Source organism: Eriocheir sinensis, chromosome 5 (assembly GCF_024679095.1).
Source record: "Eriocheir sinensis breed Jianghai 21 chromosome 5, ASM2467909v1, whole genome shotgun sequence".
Taxonomy (NCBI): Eukaryota; Metazoa; Arthropoda; class Malacostraca; order Decapoda; family Varunidae; genus Eriocheir; species Eriocheir sinensis.
In genome coordinates, this window is record NC_066513.1 from 27,136,168 (window position 1) to 27,160,181 (window position 24,014).

At 44.8% G+C, this 24,014-nt stretch overlaps 1 protein-coding gene across 4 annotated transcripts in view; it reads right to left on the reverse strand.

Annotated features, from left to right (window-relative positions):
* The window catches only part of LOC126985973 (runt-related transcription factor 3-like), a 124,912-nt gene extending 101,760 nt beyond the window's left edge, over positions 1–23,152 (reverse strand). For all 4 annotated transcript variants that reach the window (XM_050841654.1, XM_050841633.1, XM_050841643.1 and 1 more), the window contains exon 1: positions 22,818–23,152. In XM_050841654.1, the coding sequence (XP_050697611.1) occupies positions 22,818–23,142 (325 nt within the window). In that variant the 5' untranslated portion in view covers positions 23,143–23,152. The remainder of the gene's footprint in view (positions 1–22,817) is intronic.
* Positions 23,153–24,014: the final 862 nt, after the last annotated feature.

Here is a 24,014-nt window from a genome sequence, read left to right on the forward strand (position 1 = left end):
CCTTTTACTTTTCTATTTTTTCTTGGGTTTGTTCTTGTTCTCCTCCTCTTCCTCCTCCTTTTCCTTCCCCTCTTCCTCTTCTTCTTGTTCTACGTTTTTTCTTCTTCTCCTTCTTCTTTTTCTTCTTCTTCTTCTTCTTCTTCTTCTTCTTCTTCTTCTTCTTCTTCTTCTTCTTCTTGTCTTTTTTCTTCTTTTCGATAAAATAAACAAAAAAAATACGAAAGAGAGAGAGAGAGAGAGAGAGAGAGAGAGAGAGAGAGAGAGAGAGAGAGAGAGAGAGAGAGAGAGAAAGCAAAAGCAGACTAGCGGTGGAGGAGAAGGGGGAGGAAGAGGAGGAGTAGGAGGAGGAGGAGGAGGGGGAAGAACGTGCATGCTTCTCCGGGCCAAAACCAGCACTGGCTCCCACGACACATGCTCCTTTTCCTTCCTCCTCTTCCTTCCCCTCCCTCTCCCCCCCCCCTCATCACCCCCTTCCCCAGCATTGCCTCAACCCGTCCCCGACTCCTCTATCCCCGCCACGCCGCCAGAACGTCCTCGGAAACGCTATAACGAAGAAGAGATGTTCGCTGATTTCGCTCTAGTTTGGCATTTGAGAAGGATGATGATGATGATGATGAGAAGGAGGAGGAGGAGGAGAAGTAGACGGAGAGGAAAGCATGGAAACACGAAAGAGCAGGCGCCAGAAAAAAAACATCATAAAACTATCAAGAAAAAAAAACAAGAACAATAAAACAATAATAAAAAAAAGTGAATAAGGAAAAAGGAAGGAAAAAAAGAAATCTACAATAGAAAATGCAATTACGTGAGTATAAGAGAGAGAGAGAGAGAGAGAGAGAGAGAGAGAGAGAGAGAGAGAGAGAGAGAGAGAGGAGCAGAGACAGACAGACAGACAGACAGACACACACACACACACACACACACACACACACACACTCTGTAGCATGATAACGAACGAGATAATGAGAGAAAATGAGCGTGAATATGAGGTAATGTAAAATAGCTTGCACTCCAAATAACGAATTTGATGAGAATAAACTCAGAATAAAAAGAACCGAGAACAAACGAGATCAGGAAGCGAATAACAAGGCGAGTAAGAGAGAGAGAGAGAGAGAGAGAGAGAGAGAGAGAGAGAGAGAGAGAGAGAGAGAGAGAGAGAGAGAGAGAGAGAGAGAGGAAGTGAAGGATGGTGATAGACACGCGATAGTAAAGGGGAGGAAGAAGATGATGATGAAGTAGAAGATGAAGAAGAAGAAGAAGAAGAAGAAGAAGAAGAAGAAAAAGAAGAAGAAGAAAACAAAAAAAAGAAAACAAAAAGAACAAGGTGAAGTACAAAAAGTAGAAGAAAAGAATAATAATATTAATAATAAAAATAATAATAAGAAGAAGAAGGGGAGAAGGAGGATGAGGGAGGAGAGAAAGAAGAAGTAAAGCAACAATAACACTAACAAGATCAAGAAGGACACGAAGAACGAGAAGAAGAAAAAGAAGAAGAAGAAGAAAAAGAAGAGGAATTAGAATTAGAAGAAGAAGAAGAAGAAGGACAACCGGTAAATATTTAAATAAGTATAAAAAGAGAAGAAAGAAAACAAAAATATCATTATTCTCAACGATAAACAAACAAACATTGACATTCACAAACACACCTTATAACACTGTTTTTTGGCCATTATTTCAAGACGAAGGAAAACAAGGAAGGAAAAATGTAAATAATGAGGAAAAAACAGGAAAACAAACACGCAGAGAACAAAAATAACAACGGTATGTTATTAAATTTACGAGTCTCTACCACATTAATCCACAATTACCAACTCGACTTTTTTCCGTTTTTTTTTTTGTCACTTAGCTCAAGACGAAGAATAAAAAATAAACTTAAAATACAAGAGGAAAAATGGACAGAGAACCAAAACAACAACGGTATCTCATCCAATTTACGAGTCTCTTCCATATTAATCCACAATTACCAACTCGACTTTACCCGTTTTTTTGCCTTTTAGTTCCAGACGAAGAATAATAAATAAACATAAACTACAAGAGGGAAAATGAACAGAAAACCCAAAATAATAACGGTACTTTATTGAATTTACGAGCGTCTTCCATATTCACTCACAATTACCAACTCGACTTTTTTTCATTTATTGCCGCTTAGCTCAAGGCGAAGAATAATAAATAGACATAGAATACAAGAGGAAAAATGAACATAGAACCAAAACAATAACGGTACCTTATTATATTTATGCCCCTCTTCCATATTCGTTCACAATTACCAACTCGACTTTTTTCCGTTTATTGCCACTTAGCTTAAGAAGGAGAATTACAAGGAAAAACATAAATATATAAGAATAAAACACCCAAATTATCAATATAACAACGGTATCTTATCATACTTACGAGCCTCTTCCTTTTTCATCCTCAATTACCAACTCGACTTTCCTGCCGTTTCTCAGCTCATGAACGAAGAATAACAAGCCAATAAATTAACGAAAATAAACAGAGGAAAAAACATGCAGAAAACCAACAAGACAACGGTACCTTATCATACTTACGAGTCTCTTCCATATTCATCCTTAATTGCCAACTCAACTTTCTTGCCGTTTCTCAGCTCATGAACGAAGAATAACAAGCCAATAAATTAACGAAAATAAACAGAGGAAAAAACATGCAGAAAACCAACAAGACAACGGTACCTTATCATACTTACGAGTCTCTTCCATATTCATCCCCAATTGCCAACTCAACTTTCCTGCCGTTTCTCAGCTCATGAACGAAGAATAACAAGCCAATAAATTAACGAAAATAAACAGAGGAAAAAAACATGCAGAAAACCAACAAGAAAACGGTACCTTATTACATTTACGAGCCTCTTCCATATTCATTCACAATTACCAACTCGACTTTCTTGCCGTTTATTGCCTATTACCTTCAGTTCGGCCGGAAAGGGAGGAGTAAAACCCGTGGCCGTGGCTGAGAGGAACCACCTGCCGCCTTCACTGTACCTCCGTCTATCCACTGCGCCAGGTGTTCGAACCCCGCTAAAGATTGTGTATTGTTAAATGGGTTTCGATTTTGAGGATTTATGTGTTTTTTTTTTTTTTTTTTTTTTTTTTTTTGCTTTCGTTTTAGTGATTCTTAGTGAGTTCTGCTTTTCCCCTCTTTCTTTTTTCCTCTTTTTCTTCTTCTACTGCCTCTTAAATTTCTTCCTCTTTCTTTCCTTCCCTCGTTCGCTCTTTCCTCCCTTAACTAGTACAACCAACACCTCCTCCTCCTCCTCCTCCTCCTCCTCCTTCGCCTCCGCCTTCTCCTACTCCTCTTCCTCCTCCTCATCCATCCGGGTCCAGGAAGGAAGAAACTTGTCTGACCTCCTCCTCCTCCTCCTCCTCCTCCTCCTCCTCGCTGGAACAATACCTGTAATTAGAGTTGCCTTCCGCTTTCCAAGTAATGTTACCTGGGTGATCAACGCCCAGGTAATTCTCTCTCTCTCTCTCTCTCTCTCTCTCTCTCTCTCTCTCTCTCTCTCTCAATCTGAATGTTTTGGGTTGTGGAAAGAGGGGGAGGAGGAGAAGGGGAAGGGGGGAGGGGGAGAGGAGAGGGGAAGGAGGAGGGGAAGAGGAGGAGAGAGAGGGGAGATGGGGGGCATGTCCAGTTAGTGTAGGGGGGGTGGGGGGTAGTGGCATGTGTGTGTGTGTGTGTGTGTGTGTGTGTGTGTGTGTGTGTGTGTGTGTGTGTGTGTGTGTGTGTGTGCGCTGTAAACATCGCTAAATGGTAATAAAGAGACGAAGGACGAAGTGGGTGACAGGAGGATAAATGGAGGGTCTCTCTCTCTCTCTCTCTCTCTCTCTAATGGTCCTAAGCGCGTCGATCCGTCAACAGTTTTTTTCAAGAATTTTCACATTTTTTTTCTTTTTTCGCATTTTTTTTTTTTTGGTTGGTCTTAAAAGAGGAAGTGAAACATGCTTTTTTTATTGGTTAACTGTCGCCAGGAGGAGGAGGAGGAGGAGGAGGAAGAGGAGAAGGAGGAGGAGGAGGAGGATTGGGGAAGGCGAAGACGAGGAAATGGAAGGAGAGGAAGAGAGAAAAGAAGAAAAACGACGAAAAAAGAAAGAAGGAAAGAAGGATGAAGGAAACAAAGGAGAAAAGAAGAAAAGAGAAGAGGAGGAGGAGGAGGAGGAGAGAAGAGGAGGAGGAGAAGAAGAGAAGAGGAGGAGAGGACAGAAGAGGACACTACCCTCCACCCGCCTCCTACTTCTCCTCCTCCTCCTCCTCTTCCTTCCTCCACGTTACCCTGCCATAAAGCCCCCGCCCCCCCCCCCTGCCCCCCCTGTCATGGGAAGAGCGTCCCTTACCACCGCCCAAGCTGACCAGACAATAAAAAGGTTATAAATACTTGCTAGACACACGTACCATACCTCCCTGCCCCCCCCCTACCCTGCCCCCCCCTGGTACACCCCCCCTCTTCCGCCCCCTTCCTTCCTTCCATTCCTCGTCCGCTTCTTCTAACATTCCTATTACTTGTTTTCTTTATCATCCTTTTCTTCCCCTTCAATTGCTTCTTAATTCCCAATCACTTTTTCGCTTCTCTTTTACCATATCTTCTTTTTCTCCTTCTATCGCTTCTTCTAATATCTCATTCCTCATTCTCTTTTCTCTCTCTCTATATATATCTTCCTTTTCTTTCCCCTTGTCACATCTCTACACAAGAACATAAGGACGTAAGGAGTTTGCAAGAGGCCGGTTGGTGCTCTATACAAGGCAGCTCCTGTGAACCTAACCGAACCTAACCTCACCATACATGACTTTCCAATCTCTTTTTGAATGTGTCTATCGTATTGGCGCTCACAACATGACTGCCAAGCCTGTTCCACTTACCCATCAATTCTTGCCATCAATTCCATAGTAAGGTGACCAGAACTGAACCGTATAATCGAGATGAGGTCTAACTAATGCTGAATATAGATTGAGGATGACTTCAGAGCCTCTATTACTTACGCTCCTTGACGCAGAACCCAGTACCCTGCCGCTGCTCTCTGCTCCTGTCTGAGCCTCAACACTCCCCCTGCTTATTCTCCTCCCCTGCTGGTCCCCTAATATCCGTTTCAAGTCCCCTGCTGTCACCATACCTCCCCCCCTCTCCTTCCCTTCGCCTCCTTCCCATGCCCTTCTCCCTCCCTTCCCTTCCCTTCCTTCCCTTCCCTTCCTTCCATTCCTTCCTTCCTCCTCCATTTACCATAACTCTTAACTTTTTTTTTTCTCTCTCTCCCGTTTTGGTATTTTTGTTTTATTGCTTTTCATCTCATTTGCATTTTTCTTCTTTTCTTTTACGAGTGAGAAAAAAAATATATATTCGGGATTGTTTACGATGGGAAGAAATATGTGTGAGAGAGGAGGAAGAGGAATAGAGGGAGGAGGAGGAGGAGGAGGAGGAGGAGGAGGAGGAGGAGGTAATTGTATCTGTTCCCGTCACGTCATTAATGCTGAGGTTTAATTGTTTCTTCCTCACTTTCTTTAGGCCTTCTCACGACCCTCCCTCCCTCCCTCCCTCCCTCCCTTCCTTCCTTCCTTCCTTCCTTCCTCCTCTCCTAGCTTCCTTCCTTTCCTTCTGTTCCCCTTCCTTCCTTCCTCCTCTCCTAGCTTCCTTCCTTTCCTTCTGTTCCCCTTCCTTCCTTCCTCCTTTCCTTTCACCTCTCTTTCTTTCCGTCCTTCCTTCCTTCTTTCTCTCATAGCTTCCTTCCTTCCTCCTCTCCTAGCTTCCTTCCTTTCCTTCTGTTCCCCTTCCTTCCTTCCTCCTTTCCTTTCACCTCTCTTTCCTTCCTGCCTTCCTTCCTTCCTTCTCACCTAGCTCCCTTTCTTCTTTCCTGTCTTCCTTTCTTTCTGTTTTCCTTCCTTCCTTCCGACTTTCCTTCCTTTTCTTCTTTTTTTCCTTCTAGTCCTCCATTCATCTTCCATTCCTCCCTCCTCCTTTAATTATTTCCCTTCTTCCCTTCCTTCCTTCATTCTCTCCTAGCTCCCTTCCTTCCTTCCTTCTGATCCTTTTCTTTATCTACGTTTAGGTGAAGGAAACACGAAAATAAAATGATAAAAAAATAAGAATAAATAAAAGTTAAATGAAAATATAAATGTCGACAAAATTATGAGCGACAACCCGTTATTTTATGGTTATATTGGACACCCTTCCCCTCCCCTCCCTCCCCCCTTTTCTCTACCCCCTCCTCCCTTCTTCCCTCCCCCCTCCACTCCTTTCTTTCCATCTTCATAATTTCCCTTCCTCCCTTCCTTTCCTTTCCTTTGCTCCCCTCCGTCCATTGCTTCCCTTTATCACTAAATTCTTTTCTCTTCTCTCCTTCTTTCCTCTCCTGTCCTTTTCTTTTCCTGCATCCTTCATTTCATTTTTTTCTTTTTCTCACCTTTACCTTTCCTCTTTTCCTTTCTTGCCCTTTTCATCATTTCCTCTTTCTTATCTTCTTGTACTCTTCACCATCTCTTTTCCTCTCTAATATTCTCCTTTCGTTTTTTCTATTCACAATTTCCTGATACTTATTTTACTTACTTTCCTTTTAACCTTTTTTCACACACACACACACACACACACACACACACACACACACACACACACACACACACACACACACACACACACACACACCTGGCAGTCAGATAATGAGAGGGATTCGAACCCGGGATTCCAACCAACACGGCGCCTCATTTTTGGAGCGATGCCAAAAACCACTAAGCCTCTTTTTTATGTGAGTTTTTTTTGTGGGGGTTTTCTCTCTCTCTCTCTCTCTCTCTCTAAGTACAAAAGTTTAAAAAAAGAAGGAAAAGACAGGAAGAGGGAAGGGAGGGATAAAAGGAAGGAAAGGAGTGAAGGGGAAGGAGAAGGGAAGGGAAAGAGGAAGGGGAAGAGGAACGTTGGGGAAGGTCAGGCTGGAACAAGGGTGAAGGGAAGAGAAGGAGGAGGAAGAAGAGGAGGAAGAAGAGGAGGAAGAAGAGGAGGAGGGTAGTTGACCTCTTCCCTTATGTATTCAAGGTAAGCTTTGATGATACCGTGTCCTCCTCCTCCTCCTCCTCCTCCTCCTCCTCCTCTTCCTACATTATTCAGCTACTGTTTTCACTCTTTCCTCTCCTTTTCTCACACACACACACACACACACACACACACACACACACACACACACACACACACACACACACACACACAGAGACCCTGCGGCAACTCCTTATTATTATTTCTAAAGTTTTATTTGCAGGTAAAAAACGAAGGTAATTTTTTTTTATGATTTAAATTAACTTCATTTCAGAGGGAGAGGGAGGGATAGAGGAAGGGAGGGAGGGAGAGGTGGAGGAAAGATGAAAATGAGATGGGAGGAAAAAAAAATAACCAGGAATTCTTAACTAAATAATTAAACAACAAAAAAAAGCGATGCAAGAAGGAATTCAGAAGGTTTTTAACACGAGAGAGAGAGAGAGAGAGAGAGAGAGAGAGAGAGAGAGAGAGAGAGAGAGAGAGAGAGAGAGAGAGAGAGAGAGAGAGAGAGAGAGTTGGTTGAATCAGTTAGTCAGTTAGTCAGCAGTCAGCAGTCACCCAGCCAGTCAGAAGTCAGCCAGTCAGTCAATTAGTCAGTCAGCCATCCACATACTCAGCCAGTCATTTAGCATCCAGTCAGCCAGTCAGTCAGTCAGTCAGTCAGTCAGCCATCCACATACTCAGCCAGTCATTTAGCATCCAGTCAGCCAGTCAGTCAGTCAGTCAGTCAGTCAGTCAGCCATTTAGCACTTTTCCACTTGACCTAAATGGCTTTGGGTGATGGGCAGAACGAGGGACTAATGAACAAATGTCTTCCTCTTCTTCTTCTTCTTCTTTTTCTTCTTCTTTTTTTTTCTTTTCGAAATTAAACATCCTTCCATTTTTATCTCCCGCACATTCTCCTCCTCCTCTTCCTCTTCCTCTTCTTCTTCCTCCTCCTCCTCTTCTCCTCCTCCTCTTCTTCTTTTTCCTCCTCCTGCTAATTCCTTCTCCTATTAACTTCTCCACACAAGGGCCACCCAGTAATCTCTCTCTCTCTCTCTCTCTCTCTCTCTCTCTCTCTCTCTCTCTCTCTCAAGTAAAACGAAAAAAAAAATCATTCAAAGCGTTTTTCCTTCCCCTTCCTCTTCCTCTTCCTCTTTCCCTTCCTCTTCCCCTCCCCTGACTGTTCATGGAGGGAAGGAGAAGAGGAAAAGAGAAGAAAAAGAAGAGAAGAGAAGAGAAAAATAAGAAAAAAAGAGAAAATGTATGTTGGTGTGTTAAAATAAGACGTCTATGGACCCTAAGGGAAGGACCTACGGGGAGTACCTAAGGGTGGGACCATGGGTGTATGGGCTCGGGGGGAAGGGGGGGGCTCCATAGGGGGTTCATCTGCGACTCATTAGCTAAGGGTGACCATGGGACACTCACACCCATAGCCTCTCCCCCGGCCCCCCCATCCACCCACCCCGGGGAACGCCAGGAGCCCCGCTGAGCAGCCCTGGCACACACACACTCTGGGTCGCTTTTTTCCGCCCTCCCGTGACGGTTTTATGAGGGCTGGAGTTAACAGTGAGCAGGGAGGAAACAGGCGAGCGGTGACCAGCCGGGGACCCACTTGTGACACAGGGGGAGTGAGAGGAGAGAAGAGAGGAGAGAATGGAGAACAAAGAGGATGAATGTAAGGAAAGAATGGAGAGTAGGAGAGAGGAACAACACCCAGCAGACTCTCATCCACCCATCCATTCCCTTCCAGAAAAGAGAAAAAGAATAACAGAAGGAGAGATGGAGAAAAACAGTAGAACATTGACGCTGAAAAGAACCAAGGCGAAAGAATAAAAAAAGGAAAACAAGAAAACGCTGGAAAGAAAAAATGTAAATGAGAAAACAGAGATAATAGAGACACGTTGGAAAAAGAAGAATACAGAAAAACGAAGAAAATAAAGGAAAAATAAGGTAGAGAAAAGAGAAAGAAAAAATTAGTAACACATTGGAAAGAAAGAAAGAATAAGAAAACAATAAAAAAAGGAGGAATGAAGTAGAACAAAAAGAAAACTGTAACATATTCGAGGAGGAAGAATGAAGTAGAAAAGAAAAAAAAAACAAGAACAGAAAGAGAAGAAAAATATAGAAAGAATGAAGTAGAAAAAAAAGAGAGAAGAGGACACACACTGAAAGAAAACGAAGAATGTATCAAAAAAAGAGAGAAAAAAAAGAAGTAACTTGCCGCGCTCGAAGAGGATGAATGCAGAAGAAAAATAGGAAGAAAAAAACACAAGAAGAGAATGGGTAAGTCCTCCACGGCGCTCATTAAAACACTCAGGAATTGGGAAACGAAGGTGAGGCATTTCCGGTGTTAATGAGTCTTACCTGTGGGGCGTCGCGGAGGTGTGTTCACGAGCCCAGGTGACATTGCATAACACACACACACACACACACACACACACACACACACACACATATGATAAGGCTTTCATGGAGTAACAGTAAAGAACGTACTCTCAAACGTTTCAAGGCTTACACACACACACACACACACACACATACACACACACATTTGATAAGACTTTCATGGTGCAACAGTAAAGTCCGAACTCTCAAACGTTCTAGGGTTACACACACACACACACACACACACACACACAGTAGTAGTATGGCCTTTGTTGCATCACAGACTATGGTGTGTGTGTGTGTGTGTGTATGTGTGTGTGTGTGTGTGTGTGTGTGTGTGCACGAAAGCGAATCACGAGTTACTTACGTCGTAACTCTCTCCTCCTCCTCCTCCTCCTCCTCCTCCTCCTCCTTCGTAGCATGACAGTGAGTGATAGTGGACTTATCGAAGCAGGAAAAATAAACACATGAGTAATAATAATAATAATAATAATAATAATAATAATAATAATAATAATAATAATAATAATAATAATAATAATAATAATAATAATAATAATAATAATAATAATAATAATAATAATAATAATAATAATTGGGTAACCTATATTTTTGACTGACTGAATGGCTGACTGACTCTAATTAACTGAGGAGAGAGAAGATGGGGAGGGAGAGAAAAGGAGGAGGGAGGGAGGAGGAGGAGGAGGAGGAGGAAGACAAAAGGAGGAGGGAAGACTGACTTTTCTCTCCTTTCTTTCTTCTCTCTTGTCCTCCCTTCTTCCCATCTCTTTCCCTTTTCTTCTCTCCTCTTCTAACGTCATTCTTACCTCCCTTCCACTCCCCTTCTCTCCTTCCTAATCTCTTTTCTCTCATTTTCCCTCTTTTTCGTCTTCCCTTCCCTTCTATCATCTTTCTCTCCTCCTCTCAATCCCTCATTCCTTCTTTATCTCCCTCCCTTTTCTCCTACCATCTTTCTTCCATTCTCCCTTTCTCTTCTTCCTTTTATCTTCTTTCACCTCTCCTTCCCTCCATCCTTCTCCTCTCCTCTCATTCCCTATCCCACGTCCTTTGTTTTATCTCCACTTTCTCCTTCCCTTCATCCTTCTTTCTTCCTTCCTCCTCCAAAACCTTCCTTATTCTGCCCTCTTCTCCCTGGTATCCTTCTCTCCTCTTCTACCCTCCCTTTTAATTCTCCTTCATCTCCCTTCCCTCCCTCTCCCTCTCTCCCTCCCCCCCCGTCTAAGGCCTGATGGGTAGTGTTCCTCCCTCAGCCTTGGAAGCGTTTATGTCGTCACGCCCTTGAGGTCCTGTGGTCACCTTGTGCTACGAAGGGCTCCTCCTCCTCCTCCTCCTCCTCCTGGTTCTTCTTCCTCCTTCTCCTGGTATGAATGCTTCTGGTACGATGTCTACTCCGATTCTTTCTTTTCCTATGTCCTTCTTTCATTCCTTCCTTTCTTCCTCCCTTTCTTCTTTTCTTCAGTCTTCTTCTTCAATTGGTATTATGACTATTTCCTCTACTTCAGCTCCTCTCTACATCTCCTTCTGTTCCTCCTCCCTCCTCCTCCTCCTCCTCCTCCTCCCATTACAACTATCTCCCCCCTCCTCCTCCTCCTCCTTCTCCTCCTCCTCCCCCTCCTCCTGGTTTAATGGTATGGAAAAATGAGATGAAGATGAAGAAGGAAAAGAATAAGACGAAGAAAAATAACAAGAATAATGAAATGGATTGAAATGGATAAGGGCAAACAAATCATCCTTTAATAATAATAATAATAATAATAATAATAATAATAATAATAATAATAATAATAACAGCATAACGTGAAAAGAAACAAATAAAAATCTATTTCTACGCAGCACATGATTCTCCCCCTCCTCTCTCTCTCTCTCTCTCTCTCTCTCTCTCTCTCTCTCTCGAAAACAAAGCGCAGTTTAATAACATAATAATCTTACGTCATGGATGAGGAGGAGGAGGAGGAGGAGAGTGACGTAGAAAATATATGTAGCAGTACGAAAGTAAAAGTATGTGGGAGGCTGTTTGTGGAGGTGGAGGAGGAGGTGGAGGAGGAGGAGGAGGACTGGAGATGGAGGCGAAAGTGATAAATATTGAACAAAGGGTGAGAGAGAGAGAGAGAGAGAGAGAGAGAGAGAGAGAGAGAGAGAGAGAGAGAGAGAGAGAGAGAGAGAGAGAGAGAGAGAGAGAGAGAGAGAGAGAGAGAGAGAGAGAGAGTCATTATCATTGTAGTCTACCTTTAAATAAAATCACCTAATGAAGAAAAGAGAGAAAAGGATAATAGAAAAGAGAAAAAAATAATAATATGGAAAGTATGAGAAAAAAGGAAATGGTGAAGAAACGAGAGAGAGAGAGAGAGAGAGAGAGAGAGAGAGAGAGAGAGAGAGAGAGAGAGAGAGAGAGAGAGAGAGAGAGAGAGAGAGAGAGAGAGAGAGAGAGAGAGAGAGAGATGAGAAAATACAAACTGGAAACGAGAGAAAAGAGGAGAGAGAGAGAGAGAGAGAGAGAGAGAGAGAGAGAGAGAGAGAGAGAGAGAGAGAGAGAGAGAGAGAGAGAGAGAGAGAGAGAGAGAGAGAGAGAGAGAGAGAGAGAGAGAGAGAGAGAGAGAGAGAGAGAGAGAGAGAGAGAGAGAGAGAGAGAGAGAGAGAGAGAGAGAGAGAGAGAGAGAGAGAGAGAGAGAGAGAGTAGTGGAGCAACATAACTATAGACTTCGCAATCGCCTTCTTCTCTTACGTCACAGAGGAGGAGGAGGGGGGGGGGGGGGCAGTAGAAACAAACAAACAGACATACACAGAGAGAAAGAAAGATAGTTTGCAATTTACACACACACACACACACACACACACACGTCCTAATTCTTCCTTCACCTTGAGATTCCTATGTGTGTGAGTGCGTTGCTTGTGTGTGTGTGTGTGTGTGTGTGTGTGTGTGTGTGTGTGTGTGTGTGTTTGTGTGTACTTGAATTGAATGTGTTTGTGGGTTCCATAATGTAAATATTGACCAATTTATTATTATTATTATTATTATTATTATTATTATTATTATTATTATTATTATTATTATTATTATTATTATTGTTATTATCACTACTACTACTACTACTACTACTACTTCTACTACTGCTATTCTCTCTCTCTCTCTCTCTCTCTCTCTCTCAGCTGTCACTCGAAACTTTACCTTCTGGAGATAAAAAAAACTCTTGGAGAAGGAGAAGGAGGAGGACGAGAGAGAGAGAGAGGAGAGAGGAGGAGGAGAGAGAGAGAGTGAGTGAGAGAGAGATAGAGAGAGAGATATAGATTGAGAGAGAGAGTGTGAGAGAGAGAGAGAGAGAGAGAGAGAGAGAGAGAGAGAGAGAGAGAGAGAGAGAGAGAGAGAGAGAGAGAGAGAGAGAGAGAGAGAGAGAGAGAGAGAGAGAGAGAGAGAGAGAGAGAGAGGAAGTGGGTGAGAAAGAAGGAGGAGGAGGAGGAGGAGGAGGAGGTGTGACTCTTGGGTGACATTTTTACAGCGGTGTCCATCAAGGGGGGAGGAAGAGGAGGAAAGCAGTGGTCACCTCCTCCTCCTCCTCCTCCTCTTCCAATATACCTTCTCTCTCTCTCTCTCTCTCTCTCTCTCTCTCTGGAAAAGCAGTTGAGAAAAAAGAGAAAAAAAAGAGTAAATGAGAAAATGAGGAAAGGGAGGATGAGGGAAAAGGAGGAGGAGGAGGAGGAGGAGGAGAAGGAAGAGGAGGAGGAGCAGGAGGGGAGATATCAGAAAGACATCCATATAAGAGTACTTTAAAGCCTCTCCTCCCCTTCTCTCCCCTCTCCCTCCCTCCCCCATTCTCTTATCTTCTCCCCACTTTTTCCTCCCCTTTAAATTTAAGCTTACAACATCTCCCACTTTTCACTCCCCTTCTACACCTCCCTTTTATCGCCATTATCCTCCCCATTAGTGTTTAAACCCTCCCCTACAAATTTTTTTATCTCCCCAATTAAAAGGAGAGGAAGAGAGGGAGAAAGGGGAGAGGAAGGAATGAAGAGGAAGAAAAAGATGGAGGAAGGGAGATAGGGGAAGAGAGGGGAGAGAAGGAGGGAAGGTATATGGAGGAAATGGTGAGAGGGAGGAAGAAAGAGGAGGAAGGGGAAGAGGAAGGAAATGGGAGAGGGAGAAAAGGGGAGGAGATAGAGGAAGGGAGAAAGGAGAGGAAGAAAAAAAGACACGGAGGAAAAAGGAGATCAGAAAGGGAGAGGAAAGGAAGGAAGAAAGAGGGAGGGAGGGAGAAAGAGAAGGAAAGAAAGAGATGGAGGAAAGGGAGAAACAAAGGAGAGACAGAGAAGGGTATAAGGCAGGGAGCGAGAGATGAGATGTTACCTTCCTTCATCCCAGCATCCCGCCTCCGCCCGCAGCCTCCCGCCCCCTGACCAATCGCGTGCCACCATCCCTATGACGTCACGCGGGCTTGACCTATCACGGGGCTTTCTTTGCCTTGGGTGGGCGCTGAATGGCCAGGCTTCAAGGGGGGGAGGGGGGAGGAGGAGGAAGGGTAGCGTGAGCCCAGGAAGGAAGGGGAGGAAGGAAGGAAGAGGAGGAGGAGGAAGGAAGGAAAGGGAAGGGTATGAGATTTTGTAGAAAGGAATTGCTTTTTTTTTATGATAGTAAGGTAAGGAAGAAAAGGAGGAGGAGGTAGAAGAGGAAGAGGAGGAGGAAGAGGAAGGAGGAGGAGGAAGAAAAACAGGAAGAGAAGAAGGAGAAGAAGAGTTATGTTATGATCAGGAAGAAGGAAGCGAGGAAAAAGAGGAGGAGGCGGAGTAAAGAGAGAGATGGAAGAGGAGGAGAAGGAGAAGGAGGACGAGGAGGAGGAGGAGGGAGGATGTAAAAGGAGGAGATAAGTGGAGAGGGGCACGCGTGGAGGAGGAGGAGGAGGAGGAGGTTCTTATCGCTCTGCTACACATTGGAAAAGGAGGAGGAAGAAGAGGAAGAAGAGGAGGAGCAGTAGGTGAAAAAAAGAGGAAGGGAAGAAAAAATGGCGGAAAGGAAATGGCGAGGTATTTCATCTCTCTCTCTGACATCTCACTTACAAGAAAAAAAAAGAGAAAAAAAAGGTCATTGATTCAGGACACACCCGTAGGACCCTCCCCCCTCCTCCCCCCCTTCCTCCCTATCCCCTCCAGAACAGGTAACCCAGGGCGGGGGGGAGTATATTACAGGTATTAGCCTTGTCAGCGGGCCCACTAACGCCAGGTATACGTCCAAGCTCATTATACAGGTAAGGTGAAGGTATATGATGATTCTAATGACGGGTAAAGGGCAGGTGAGGTGAGGTGAGAAGGGGGTTAGGAGGTTAGGGAGGGGGGAGGGGGAGGTGGGGGTGAGGATGGTGGGTATAGGAGTGTGTGTGTGTGTGTGTGTGTGTGTGTGTGTGTGTGTGTGTGTGTATTAGCTAGTCTATCTACTATTACTACTACTACTACTATTACTACTACTACTACTACTACTACTACTACTACTACTACTACTACCACACAAGTCACAATAATAATAATAATAATAATAATAATAATAATAATAATAATAATAATAATAATAATAATAATAATAATAATAATAATAATAATAATAATAATAATAATAATAATAACATAAAAAAACGATATATAGACACTTCCGTAACTAATGACTCTCTCTCCGGTCACGTTTCAGATAATTTTTTTTCTCTTATTTTCCTTTTTTTTTTCTTCGCCTCGAGACCGAAACGGCGCTCTTATAAGTGGATCAAGACACCTTAATGAATGGCGATTAAGGCGAGGCAGGAAATGATGGGAAAAAATGATGATGGTGGTGGTGGTGGTGGTGGTGGTGGTGATGATGGTGGTGGTGGTGATGATGATATTTGATTTTCCCTTCGTATCTTTTTCTCTGTAATTAACATCATCATCATTACCACCACCACCACTACCACTATCACCACTATAATCACCACCACCACCATCATAATCACCTATATTGCACTTCTACACCGCTAACAACCGCCGCAATCTTCATTCTTTCATCCCTCGCAAGGCGCTGTCCGACTTCCTAATGCAAGAGTTCAGTGGTATCTTCATTCTCTCAGCACATAAGACTCCGTTCCCAAGGCCAATTCTAGTCTGTCCAACTTCCTGATGCAAGAGTTAACTGGCATCTTCATTCTTTCATCCCACGCAAGGCTTTTCTATGCCGTCCGACTTCCTGATGCAAGAGTTAACTGGTATCTTCATTCTTTCATCGCACAAGAGATTTTCCTGTGATGTCCAACTTCCTAATGCAAGAGTTAACTGGTGTCTTCATTCTTTCATCCTAAACAAGACTCCTCGTCCTCCTCTTCCTCCTCCTTTTCTCTCTTCTTTCTTCTCCTCTGTTTTCATTCTTGCCTTCTTCCTCCTCTTCCACTTTCCTCCTCCTCGTCATCAATGCACAAACCAAAGCTTATGACATTTACTAGAAGAAAAATCGAAGTATTCTTATTTTCCGTCCTTAACTTTCTCCTCTTTCTTTTCATATATTTATTTCTATTTATCTTTATTTCTTATTCTTGTTATCTTATTCTTATTCAATCAACTTTTCACTCTATCTAGCATGTCAACGTCCTTCAACTTTCTCCTCTTCCTTCCCATGTTATTATTTTTTCTTCTTCTTTCAATCAGGCTTTTACTCTCTCTAGCGCGTCCACCTGCCGGGAATCGCTCAATTAGCCTCACCTCACCTGTCCCACTTGTCCGCCGCTTCCTGCACGGTATCCAGGTGTCTCAATCAGGTAAACGGCCCACAGGTGTTCGCCCAGACCCAGAACACCTGTGATTAAGGCTATAGAAGGGAGAGTTTTGTGGACGTTTACCTGGTGATTGCATACAGGTGACGATGAGGATGGTTGTGATGTTTTTGCTTTATTTTTGTGGATAATTAAAAGAACTGGGATTTTTTTTTTTGTGGGGGAAAGTCGAAAAAGTGGAGATTATAGATGAAAGGAAGGAAGGAGATCTAATTTAATACGTTTATCGGCTTATTTATAACACAATACGCCCACATATTATTGTTGTACTTATTATTTTTTTTTATTATTTGTTGTGGTAGTATTAGTATTGGTATTGGTACAACTATCACCATCACTACTACTACTACTACTACTTTTACTACTACTACTACTACTACTACTAACATTATTATTATTAGTGGTGAAAGTAGTAGTAGTAGTAGTAGTAGTAGTAGTAGTAGTAGTAACAATTGTATAAGTATTATGATGTGTAGAAGTAGTTACAGACCTATCATTATTTACACCATTAGTACTGCCATTATCATCATCATCATCATCATCATCATCATTATTGCTATTTCTATCATCATTATCTTTATTAGTATTCCTCTCACCTCCGTTTCATCTCTATTATCTTTACTGTTCTTATTATCAACGTCATCATCATTACTATTTCCGTCATCAGTATCGTTATCATCATTCCCCTCGCCGCCTCTACACCATCCATTAGCGCCGCCGCAGAAGATCGAGTCACTGGCCTTCAGATTCGATAATAATGGGAAACACAGAGACTTATCGGGCCGCGTTGTAATTATTTTTAGCAGCGGCGAGGAGGAGGAGGAGGAGGAGGAGGAGGAGGAGGAAGAGAAGGAGGAGGAGGAGGAAGGAGCAACCTCTTCCTGTACTAAGTGTTAAAGGTAAGTTAAGTTGTGTATACCTCACGTCGCTCTCTCTCTCTCTCTCTCTCTCTCTCTCTCTCTCTCTCTCTCTCTCTCTCTCTCCCGTGAGCTAGAACTGGAGTAGGAAGTGGACGAAGAAGATGAGGAGGAGGAGGGGGGGGAAGAGGATGGCACATACCTGTCTCTCTCTCTCTCTCTCTCTCTCTCTCTCTCTCTCTCTCTCTCTCGCTCTCTCTCTCTGTGTGTGTGTGTGTGTGTGTGTGTGTGTGTGTGTTAATAGAACTTTTGATGATGAAACGTGAAAGGAATGAAGAAAATTTAACGAGAGAGAGAGAGAGAGAGAGAGAGAGAGAGAGAGAGAGAGAGAGAGAGAGAGAGAGAGAGAGAGAGAGAGGAGAGAGAGAGTGTGTGTGTGTGTGTGTGTGTGTGTGTGTGTGTGTTAGAGAGAACTTTGATGATGAGAGAGAGAAGGAGAGAGAGAGAGATTTAACGAGAGAGAGAGAGAGAGAGAGAGAGAGAGAGAGAGAGAGAGAGAGAGAGAGAGAGAGAGAGAGAGAGAGATGAGGAGGAGGAGGAGGAGGGAAAGAACAAGTAATCTCCAGGTGCCTTACTTAATCCTCCTCCTCCTCCTCTTCTCCCTCCTCCTCCTCCTCCTCCTCCTCCTCCTCCTCCTCGTAATCCTCTTCGACAGATTTATTAGAGTCGGATTAGCAATAAAAATGGGCTGGATTTTCACACTTACGAACGACTTATTGTGTGTTTGTGTGTGTGTGTGTGTGTGTGTGTGTGTGTGTTTGTAATACGAGAAGGAGAAAGGGAAATACACATGAATAAGATGACCTCATTGTATATATTTTTGTCTACGACGAAAACAAAACAAAAATAATGACAAGGGAAAAATGGGACGGAGAAGGAAGAAGAAGAAGAAGAGAGAAGCGAAAGAAGAAAGAGACGAAGATAATATAGGGAAAAATAGTCTAGAAGGAAAACACAAAAACTAAGGAGAGAGAAGAGGAGGAGGAGGAGAAGGAAGAAGACGAGAAGGAGGAAGAAGAAGAAGAAGAGGAGGAGGAGGAGGAGGAGGAAGAATGATAAGGCGAACCGAATAAAAAGATTCAAAATATATAATGTAGAAGGAAAACACAAAAAATATGGAGAAAGAAGAGGAGGAGGAGGAGAAGGAAGAAGACGAGAAGGAGGAAGAAGAAGAAGAGGAAGAGGAGGAAGAATAATGATGAAGCGAAGCGAATAAAAAGATTCAAAATATATAATGTAGACGGAAAACACAAAAATAAAGGAGAAAGAAGAGGAGGAGGAGAAGGAAGAAGACGTGAAGGAGGAAGAAGAGGAAGAAGAAGAGGAGGAGGAGGAGGAAGAAGAATGATAAGGCGAACGGAATAAAAAGATACAAAATATATAACGTAGACGGAAAACACAGAGAAGAAGGAGAGGAGGCGGAGGCAAAGAAGGAGGACGAAGACGAAGATGACGAAGAAGAAGAGGAGGAGGAGGAAGATAATGATGCATGAAGATGACGCAAAACTCACATCTAAACGGCAGGTAATTGAAACCTACCTGTCCATCTTATTAACCATATGGTGAGGGGACGGGGAGGGAGGGAGGGAAGGGAAACGAAGGGAAAGGGGGAGGGAAGGGGAAGGGAAAGAAGGAGCGTGTGCAATGAACGGAGAATGGAAAGGGGACGGTAAGGAAGGGAAAAGAAAAGAGGGCAAGGGAAGGAAAGGAAGGGAAGGGAAATGAGAAACGTAAGGGAAAGGAGGAGATGGGGAAGGGAAAAAAGAAATGGGGAGGGAAAGGAAAGGGAATGGAAAAGGAGGGAAAGGAGAAAAGAGAACGTAAAGTGAATGGGAAAAAATGAGAGAAAGGGGATGGAAGGGAAGGAAAAGAAGGGGAAGGAGGGAAGGGAAAGGGGAAGAGAGCAAGGGAGAAAATAGGAACACTGGAGAGAAGAGAAACGAAGGGAAAGGGTAGGGAAAGAGGAAAAGAGGAGGAAAGGAGGGAGGGGAAAGGGGAAAGGAGAGGGGAGGAAAATATGAACAGTGAAGAGAAGGGAAACGAAGGGAAAGAGAAGAGAAGGAAAGGATGGAAGGGAAAGGGGAAGAGAGCAGGGGAGGAAAATAGGACCACGGGAGAAGGGAAAGGGAAGGGAAAGAGGAAAAGGGAGGGAAAGGGAGGGAAAGGAGAGAGACGTGTGCAATGAAGGGGAGACGAAGAGACATATGGAAAGGAGGAAGGAAAAGTTTAAAAGTAATTATGTCCATACTAATTGTTGTGTGTGTGTAATTTGCGATCATCCATGTGTGCTACTCTCTCTCTCTCTCTCTCTCTCTCTCTCTCTCTCTCTCTCTCCTTACGAATTCAAGCTAAAAATAAAGAAAAAGAACACAAAAAACAGGTTGAGAGAGAGAGAGAGAGAGAGAGAGAGAGAGAGAGAGAGAGAGAGAGAGAGAGAGAGAGAGAGAACCCACCACCCTGATAAGAAAACACTATCTTCAACGTTTTACATAATAACACCCATTGTCACCTCGTCCATTGTCCTGAGATTATCGCTAACACACGCCTGATACACACACCTGCTCGGTCCATCACACCTTGATTATTACCCTTCCGCTGGTGTGCTTTCTCTTTCTCTGTTTTTATTTTTTGTATATCTTTATTTTTTTTTTCTTCCTCTCTTTCACATCTGTATTTTGTATCCCTTTAAGTAGGTGTGTGTTTTTCTGCTTCTTTTCCTGTTTGTCTTTCTTTGTGTTTTATTATTTTATTTTCCTCTCTTTCAATCGCTTCTTTTACTTTCTTTCTCTTCTTATGTAAATCTATCCTTGTTGCTTTTATATCTCCTGTCTTTTAAATTCATCTACGTATATATCTGTAGCTTTTTTTCTGCTTTATTTTCTCATTCCAATCGTTTTTTCTTACTTTAACTTTCCTTATTTCTCGTTTTTTGCTCATCAATATTTCAGTTTTTTTATTCTCGATGCCTTTTTTTTATATAGAGGAAGAGGACACCTGTTTAAGCGTTCTAGTATTTTTCAGTCACCGCCGAGTGGCCTAAGACTACCCACATGATGTCCTGAAGACCACCAATCAACCCGGACTCTAGATTCTCTAAAAACAGGATCAAATACGAGTTCCAGAGGGCAGCATGAGCCAAGCAAGATGGCGCCCCTGTAAACACTTCCCTGCTCCATAACGGGCTGGGGACAACTACCAGACCCGACCAAGAAAGTGCACCGGTGCCATAGACGAATCATAACAAAAAAGAAAAAAATACAAGTTGTCTTCAGTAAATTTATAATACGGTTTAGTTTTTGTTACATTCTTCAGTAAGTTCATGATTAGTTTTTTTTTTTATGAGTTTTCGAAGCGTTCTATACAGTTCTTAATTTGGTTCGTTTTCACTCAACTCTCACCTATCAACTCATTCACAGGGAGTTTTTTTTAGAGACATTTCTACTTATATGTTACAATCAAGTTCAGTTATTTTTATATTATTCAACAAGTAATATTTTTATCGCGTTTTGAGGCATACTGTTTTAGTATTCTCATTCTTGTTCACTCGACTTTCATCCTTAAACAAATTCACTGGAGAGCCTTCAGGAAGTATATATTTTCCTTGGTTTCTGAAGCGTTCTACAGTTAGTCATGCGGTCCTTACTCACTCGACAATCATATATAAAAGAACTCACTGGAAAATCTTCAGTAATCCCATATTTTTCTCGGTTTCTGAAGCGTTATACAGTTAGTCATGTGGTCCTTACTCACTCGACACTCATATATAAAAGAACTCACTGGAAAATCTTCAGTAATCCCATATTTTTCTTGGTTTCTAAAGCATTCTAGTTAGCAATCTTATTCTTACTCACTCGACATTCGTCTGTATAAACTCACTCACTGGAAGACCATTTTAAAGGCAGTTCAGCCCAGTTGCGAGAGCCGGCGCGTGACTCAAGCAAATGATACAAACAAGAAACCCTGACACACTTGCAGAAGGTTAGAAGAGAGGCTGTAGGCGGCGCAAGACTATCTAATATTGCTTGTAGGCGCTGTGGTTGGATCAGATTTAATCAACCATAAGTCACGTGGAGAAGGTTAGTCACGTAGAAATACAAGCGAGACAAGCACTCAGCCCTGACCCATTTGTAGAAGGTTAGACGAGAAGCTGTAAGCGGCGCAAGACTGTCTATGATGTTGCTTGCAGGCGCTGTGGTTGTATCATTTAATCAACCATGTCACATGTGGGGAAGCGGTGGCCGAGTGGTCCCGAGTGTCTGAAGATTACCCACATGCTGCCCAGATCTTCAATCAACCCTAACTTCAGCGATTTCGTTCAAGTGGAGCACCGGGAGTCAGCATGGGCCAAGTAAGAGTCATACATCACGGCAGCCACTATAAATAAGATTCGCCTGCGCCAATAACGGGGTGAGGTCATCCAAGAGGCCTGTCAAGAGAGCCTACCCACGCTACAGACAGCACCTAAGAAATATAATGAAAAAATATAAAAAAAAGTTATATTTTAGAGCTTTGAAGAAGGCGTTTCAGCCCAAGTAAGAACCTTAGATTAACGAGTTTCAGCGCCACTATGCGAAACTTTTGATAACGGTTTCAGCGCAACTACGAAACTTCTGATAAAGACACTACAGCGCATTGCACGAAACTTTTCATTGACGCGTTTCAGCTCCACTTTACGAAACTTATGATTAAAAAGTTTCAGTTTCAGCGCACTTGGGAGGGAGCGATAGTTTGTGTTGCTGTAGTCGGCGTGGCTGCAAACCTTTTTTTTTTTTTTTATTTATTTATTTTTGTTACTTCATCGAGTGTCCCCGAGGCAAATGTCTGGATGTTGCTTCGTTTTCGTGAATCAGCAACTTGAAGAGAGCACGCGGTGGTGATGATGGTGATGACACGGTGGTGATGACGAAGAGGATGCGATGACGATGAGGGTGATGACCAGGGCGCATTTTTTAAGAAAGTAAGTTAGTATGTATGTTAGTCTTAGACGTTAAGTTAGTAGTATGTCATGTTTGATACTCTCTTATTTTTTCCTTTATTTTTTGTCATGACTTATAGACATCATGGCGACACGTATCTATGTCTGCCTTTTTTTTTTTTTTTCTTCATTCCTTACCCTGCCCCTCCCCCCCCTTCCCCCCGCCCCGCCAGGCCCCTCGCAGCCGCCCTCCATTACATTCGCTCATTTCCCGCCCGATTCTTTTAATTAAAATCTCACACTGACGCGCCGCGCACCGTAATTGCGACGTATCGAAGTCGCTCTTTTTTCCCCGCACGTAAACCCGTAAAAGTGGAGTGTGGGAGAATGTGTGTGTGTGTGTGTGTGTGTGTGTGTGTGTGACTAATACAAAAATTGTGCAGCACTGACTGAAGGTTCTCCGTAGCGTGTGTGTGCACGTGTCGATGTGTCATGATGGTGTACACGCGGCCGCGGGCGTGTGGGTGCTCCGGGCGGGGTGGCGCGCCGGCGCGGGGCGTGCAGGCCCAGGCGCCCCGCCCCGCGCCTTAGCATCTTCCCCGGGGCGGAGGGTAAACAACCGCCCTCAGGCACTCCGCAAAAACACACACACACACACACACACACACACGGGCGCCCGTCCCGCCCCCCCGGCCGTGACACGCGAGACGCAGGCGACAGCTCGGCCCGAGGCGGTGGCCGCGACCGGGCGGGTCCCGCCCCTCAGGTGAACACAGGTACACAGGCCCTCAGGTACTCACCTCTTCCGGATCGGCCGACGAAGCGAAGGTCGTTGAATTTAGCGATCTGGTTCTTCATGACGGCCGAGTTGTTGCGCAGCTCCGCACAAAAGTTCTCGTCGTTGCCGGCGCGCACGGTGACGACGGTGCCGTCGCCTATTTCGCCGAGCGCGATCACCTTGAAGGCGACGGGCAGCGTCTTGTTGGAGCGCCAGTGCGGCGGCAGGATGGTGCACACGAAGTTGGGGCTGCCAGTGCGCACCAGCTCCCCGGGGTGCTCCCCCAGCAGCTCCGTCAGCGCACGCTCTGACCACCAACAGTCCCCCATGTCCTCCCCCAGGTGCATCCTGCCCTTCCACTTCCCTTACCGCCCCTGCACTGCCTTGTCTCCCCGGGGCGCCAACTGTCTCCCCGGGGCACTGCTCGGCCTCCCCGGGGCACCGCGACTCTCACTGTGCTGTGCTGAGCGGCACCAGCGACTCCCGAGGGCACACCGGCACCGTGGTTGCCTCCTGGCGGGCACCCCCTCGCCGGGCCGCCACACTCACACTCACTGCTCACATGCGACGGCCCGCTGCCTGCCTGCCTGCTGCCCCGGGCGGCGGCCAGCACGTGCTGCTCCTGCCACGGGCTGCGGCGCCGCGGCCTTGCACGCTGACCAGCGAGGCGGCGGCGGCGACGACGGTAACCACGGCTGTGCTGCGTGTGACCGCAGGCAGCGGTTGCGGGCGTGCAGGCGTGTCAGAGGTGAGGAGCTGCGGGCGCGTGGAGCCGCCGTGCTGCGGGCGGTGTGTGCGGCTGTGTCCTCAGGGCGCGCGGGTTGACCACTGAGCTCCACGGCTGTACTCTGCGCTTCTCACGCGCCGCCCACACTAACGCGCATGCGCAGCGCCACTACCTGCCGCCCGGACGTTGTCGGCAGCCTCCCTCTATCACACAATACAACAATATGCCGATAGCACCTAGCACGCCTCGCCGCGAACACCGCGCTGCGCCAGGCGACGCCCGCCGCAACACTCCGCCCAGACCGAGCAGTCCCGCGCCCCGCACCCCCCCTTGGGCACCGACAGCGAGGACACCCAACACTCACGGTAGTACGTCAGCCCGCAGCCCCGTCAGGCCTGCCAGAGCCTCCCCTGTGGCCGCAGGTTTAAGCTGGGGCTGTCCGCGCCGCGCTGCGCCTTCCCCGCCGCCCCGGGCGCGCTCCCAGACATGTCC